This window comes from Triticum urartu, chromosome 3 (assembly GCF_003073215.2).
Source record: "Triticum urartu cultivar G1812 chromosome 3, Tu2.1, whole genome shotgun sequence".
NCBI lineage: Eukaryota > Viridiplantae > Streptophyta > Magnoliopsida > Poales > Poaceae > Triticum > Triticum urartu.
Window position 1 is genome coordinate 510,182,197 of NC_053024.1, and position 6,187 is coordinate 510,188,383.

Genomic DNA, 6,187 nt, shown 5'->3' on the forward strand with positions numbered 1-6,187 from the left:
AGGCTACGGAGGACCAAGTTCCGGCAACAGAAGACATCCTTCAACTTGATCACAATCTTCTTACCCCAACTGAGATCGAAGCTTTCAAGATGATTGAGTTAGCTCGTATACAAAATAAGTATCTCGCACGTGAAAATATTTTGTTGAAGGTGCATATCATCACACTCAAAGGCATTATCCGCAAGTTAGAAGACCTCCTACGCTCGATGTGTGACTATCCATCATCAACAACTCCACCTTCTTCACCAACAAAGAAGAACTGACCATCGGGTATGGGCACTCCCCTTGGCAACTGCCAAGCTTGGGGGAGTGCCCCGGTATCGTATCACCATCACTTTTATCTTTACCGTTTTTTCTTAGTTTGATCCTTTTGGTAATATCTTGATCTAGTAGTATAAAGTTTTTAGTATGATCTAGTTGTGAGTTTTGCTTTATGATCCTTCTATGTAATCAAGTCCATGAGCTATATAATAATGATTAGTGTTGAGTCAAGGGCTTGATTATTTTGCCATGATCCTGAGGGAATAAAATAAAAGAGAAAGAATAAAAAGAATAAAAGAGATCATATGGATCTTATGGAGAGTAATGAGCTCACATAGAAAGAGTATGATGAATAAAAGTTGTTGAGAGTTGACAAACATAGTTTTGGTCATCGTTGCAATTAATAGGAAGTAATAAAGAAAGAGAGGTCTTCACATATAAATATACTATCTTGGACATCTTTTATGATTGTGAGCACTCATTAAAATATGACATGCTAAAGAGTTGACGTTGGACAAGGAAGACAACGTAATGGGTTATGTTTTCTTACATCTGAGATAAATTATATTGTTATGGATCATCCAACATGGTTGAGCTTGCCTTCCCCCCTCATGCTAGCCAAATTATTTGCACCAAGTAGAGATACTACTTGTGCTTCCAAACACCCTTAAACCAGTTTTGCCATGAGAGTCCACCATACCTACCTATGGATTGAGTAAGATCCTCCAAGTAAGTTGTCATCGGTGCAAGCAATAAAAATTGCTCTCTAAATATGTATGACTTATTAGTGTGGGAGAAAATAAGCTTTATACGATGGTGTGATATGGAAGAAATAAAAGCGACAGACTGCATAATAAAGGTCCATATCACAAGTAGCAATATAAAGTGACGTTCTTTCGCATTAAGATTTTGTGCATCCAACCATAAAAGCGCATGACAACCTCTGCTTCCCTCTGCGAAGGGCCTATCTTTTACTTTTATCTCCTACCTTGCATAGGAGTCATGGTGATCTTCACCCTTCCTTTTTACATTTTATCTTTTGGCAAGCGCAACATGTTGGAAAGATCCTGGTATATATGGCTAATTGGATGTGAGTTTTCATGAACTATTATTGTTGACATTACCGTTGAGGTAAAACGTTGGGAGGCAAAACTATAGGCCCCTATCTTTCTCTGTGTCCGATTAAAACTCCATACCCATAAGTATTGCGTGAGTGTTAGCAATTGTGAAAGACTATATGATAGTTGAGTATGTGAACTTGCTGAAAACCTCTTATATTGACTCTTTCCCGTGTTATGATAAATTGCAATTGCTCCAATGACTGAGATTATAGTTTGTTAGTTTTCAATGAAGATTATGATTCATACTTGAAATTGTGATTGAATTGTTACTCTAGCATAAGAGATCATATGACAAGAATTATATAAGTTAATGTTCTAAAAATGATCATGATGCCCTCATGTCCGTATTTTATTTTTATCGACACCTCTATCTCTAAACATGTGGACATATTTTTTGATTTCGGCTTTCGCTTGGGGACAAGCGAGGTCTAAACTTGGGGGAGTTGATACGTCCATTTTGCATCATGCTTTTATATCGATATTTATTGCATTATGGGTTGTTATTACACATTATGTCACAACACTTATGCATATTCTCTCTTATTTTACAAGGTTTACATAAAGAGGGAGAATGCCGGCAGCTGGGATTCTGGGCTGGAAAAGGAGCAAATATTAGAGACCTATTCTGCATAGCTCCAAAAGTCCTGAAACTTCACGAAAGTCATTTTCAGAATATATAAAAAATACTGAGCGCAAGAAGTTCACCAGGGGGGCCACACCCTGCCCACGAGGGTGGGGGCGCGCCCTACCCCCTGGGCGCGCCCCCTACCTCGTGGGCCCCCTGGTGGCCCTCAGATGTCCATCTTCTGCTATATGGAGTCTTTCGATGAGGAAAAAATCATAAGCCATCTATCCGGATGAGACTCCGTCGCCATGAGGCGGAAACTTGGCGGAACCAATCTAGGGCTCTGGCGGAGCTGTTCTGCCAGGGAAGCTTCCCTTCGGGAGGGGGAAATCATCGCCATCGTCATAACCAATGATCCTCTCATCGGGAGGGGGTCAATCTCCATCAACATCTTCACCAGCACCATCTCCTCTCAAACCCTAGTTCATCTCTTGTATCCAATTCTTGTCTCTAAGTCCGGGATTGGTACATGTGGGTTGCTAGTAGTGTTAATTACTCCTTGTAGTTGATGCTAGTTGGTTTATTTGGTGGAAGATCATATGTTCAGATCCTATATGCATATTAATACCCCTCTGATTATGAACATGAATATGCTTTGTGAGTAGTTACGTTTGTTCCTGAGGACATGGGAGAAGTCTTGTTATTAGTAGTCATGTGAATTTGGTAATCATTCGATATTTTGATGAGATGTATGTTGTCTCTCCTCTAGTGGTGTTATGTGAACGTCGACTACATGACACTTCATCATTATTTGGGCCTAGAGGAAGGCATTGGGAAGCAATAAGTAGATGATGGGTTGCTAGAATGACAGAAGCTTAAACCCTAGTTTATGCGTTGCTTCGTAAGGGGTTGATTTGGAGCCATGTGTTTCATGCTATGGTTAGGTTTACCTTAATACTTTTGTTGTAGTTGTGAATGCTTGCAATAGAGGTTAATCATAAGTGGGATGCTTGTCCAAGTAAGGACAGTACCCAAGCACCGGTCCACCCACATATCAGATTATCAAAGTACCGAACGCGAATCATATGATCGTGATGAAACCTAGCTTGACGATAATTCCCATGTGTCCTCGGGAGCGCTTTTCTCCATATTAGAATTTGTCCAGTCTTGTCCTTTGCTACAAAAAGGATTGGGCCACGTTGCTGCACTTTATTTACTTTTGTTACTTGTTGCTCGTTACCAATTATCTTATCACAAAACTATCTGTTACCTATAATTTCAGTGCTTACAGAGAATACCTTGCTGAAAACCACGTATCATTTTCTTCTGCTCCTCGTTGGGTTTGACACTCTTACTTATTGAAAAGACTACGATAGATCCGCTATACTTGTGGGTCATCACTAGGTTCCCCCAAGTCACTCGCCTAAGCGACGCTGGGGTCAAGCGTCAACTTGCTCCAACAATGAAGCCTCATGAATGGCTTGTCCTCGTTCTTGTTGTACAAAGCCTCCAAGGCCGAGTTAGCAAAGTGATAAAATCATAGATCAAAATAGTGCAAATAGAGCATAACAATCACATTATCAACAGATAGAGCAACATGAAGCAAAACTTACGAGCTCACGGAGTCCTACACCACTTGGCCACCGGTTTTTTGTTTGTGAATATGTCCTGTAAAACTTGTTGAGAGTCTCTTGAATGATAAATACCATCTATGACTTAGTATTCGCTCATTTTGATCATCGATTTTTTCTTTGTTATATGGATCATAGTGCAAAGCAAAGACCAACTCGCTGCACCCATCGCCGCCGCCGTGCAGATCTGGGTGCAAACCTTAAATCCTAAACCCTGGACCAGGCCAAGAAACCGTCGCACCCCCTTGCAACTTATTTTCTCCTGTATCTTCACATTACCTCCACCCAAAATAGCTTGTAGTGTTAGATGCATACGTATTTAGACAAATTTAAAACAATCTTTTTTGGATGCAGGCAGTACAAAAGACACATAGTTTGTGTGTTTTAAAAAAAAGGACACCATTAGCTGATTGCCACTTCATTTTGTGCATACTGATTAAGTGGTGTTGCTCAGTTTGAAAATTCCACTACAGAGTCAACGATTCAATCGAATATCGAAATCTTCAGATTATCCACGAAGTCAACAAATGCTGCCGCCGAAGATCCACCGCTTTCCAGCGCATTGGCAGCAATCACTTGTGCCATCGTCATCCGTTCCCTGATCTCCTCCCCTTGCTCGGACTCCATGATCAGTCTCACCTTCCCCTCTACCTCATCCGCTTTAACTATCCCCTCGTCGTAGCCGCTCATGGCCACCCCGAGTTTCATCTCCTCCACGACGAACACCTTGTTCATCCTCTGCTCCGCGTACATGGGCCAGCACAGCATCGGCACCCCGGCTACAACACCCTCTAGCGTCGAGTTCCATCCGCAATGCGTCACGAACGCGCCGGTCGCCGGGTGCCGGAGCACCTCCACTTGCGGCGCCCAGGAGGAAACCACCATCCCGCGTCCCCTCGTCCTGTCCAAGAATCCCTCCGGCAGCAGCGGCTGCACCGTCGCCTCGGCCCGCCCCTCGAACCGCTTCGTCGCGTCGGCGTCGGGCGCAACGGGCGCTCGCACGGCCCATAAGAACGCGTGCCCGCTCTTCTCCAGTCCCACGGCGATCTCCTTTAACTGCTCTGCGGGCACCGAGCTCGCGCTCCCGAAGCAGAGGAATACCACGCTCCGCGCTGGCTGCTTGTCTAGCCATCTCAGGCATTCGTGCTTCACGGCGCTTCCCCTCTCCTCGCCGACCAATGGACCGACGCAGAACAGTTTCGGTACTGACTCGCCGGGACAGGGAGTCCCGTCTTTTATCGCCTTGACGGCGCGGGGCTCCAGCCACTCGAACGTGTTCGACAGAATGCCCTTAGATCTTGGCAGCTGCTCCATAAGGCTAAGGATTGTCTTGTACTGGCTGTCGCCGCGGTCGAGCAGCACTTCCGGCAAGTCAGACGCCGGAATTGGGTGGACTCCGGGGAAGTGCAGCAGGGAGCGCCCCATGTCCCGGAAGGAGACAGTGGAGCGCATGACGGGGATGTGCAGGTAGGCAGCAAGGACCGACGCAGCGGAGGTGAAGAAAAGGTAGGCCGGGACGCCGAGCTCTGCGGCGGCATCAAACCCGTAGGCGCAGAAGAAGTCGGTGACTAGAGCCTTGAGGGACGGGAGGGGCCTCAGGAAGGCGAGGAGGGCAGAGTTGGTGGCGCGGAGGTCGGCGACAAGGGCGATGAATGGATCGGCATCGGGGTCAGCCGTCTGGGCGGAACGGGTCGCCGACGGCGGGAGTAGGTGGAAGGAGACGGAAGGATAGGATGCGGCGAGGCCGGCAATGGTCTCAGAGGACTTGCCTATAGACGGGACGTCGGCGACGGCGACGGTGACAGGAACGCCATGTGCGGCGAGATGGTGGGCGAACTGTGTCATGGGGTGGAGGTGGCCCCTGACCATCCATGTGTAAAGCACGACGGTGCTCTGCATATTTGCTTCTGTGTTTCAGTGGCAGTGTTCTGAACTCTGAAGGAGGGAAGCTGGCAATTGATCGGTTGTGTTATATGTACTGGCGATGTTTCGTAGCCGCCTGCGACTACCAGCTGTAAAGTTAGGCATATTTGAGTGTGTGGTCATGGTAGGTTGATACGTTGTTTGATTTAGTTTGGTTTCGCATGCAACTATTAACGCCAGCAATGGTTTCAGCTGCCAAGTTAGCATATTTATATGACTAAAACTGCTGGAAAAAACGTATGAAATGCCATGCTTTCCCAGCATGCGTCAGCCAAGTAAGATTTTTCCGAAAAAATATGCTTCGAGAATGGAGATGTACCCGATCTTATTCATGGTTATTTTATGCCGTCGTGAATCACGTCAAGCTCGGAAAAATAGAATCACGTAGAATGAAGTTTGGACTTTGCAACTGCTTGGACACCCATGAGCACATGACGAAACGACAGGCTTGCGCACCGACAACTACCACACCCGACGGCCTGCCCCTTCTGTGACCAAGCCCCTGAGACGATCAACTACATCTTTCTTGATGTGTGTTCGCTAGACAAGTGTGGTTCTCCGAACTTGATTACTGGGATAAGCTAGTCTGACTATCTACTGCAGACGCCAATTTGCTGGAATGGTGTACCTCTATAAATCCACAACCAAAGCTTAGAAAGGAGACATGGACAGTAATCGCTCTCGTT

General features: G+C 45.9%; 1 protein-coding gene across 1 annotated transcript; it reads right to left on the reverse strand.

The window, feature by feature from the left end:
• Window positions 1-3,907: 3,907 nt before the first annotated feature.
• On the reverse strand, window positions 3,908-5,753 carry LOC125548578 (anthocyanidin 5,3-O-glucosyltransferase-like). Its single transcript, XM_048712147.1, has one exon. It carries the CDS (start codon window positions 5,475-5,477, stop codon window positions 4,062-4,064), a length of 1,416 nt encoding a protein of 471 aa, XP_048568104.1. The 5' UTR covers window positions 5,478-5,753; the 3' UTR covers window positions 3,908-4,061.
• Window positions 5,754-6,187: the final 434 nt, after the last annotated feature.

Coding starts and splice junctions, on each gene's coding strand:
- LOC125548578 (XM_048712147.1), bottom strand. CDS start 5,477: ATGCAGAGCACCGTCGTGCTTTACACATGGATGGTCAGGGGCCACCTC.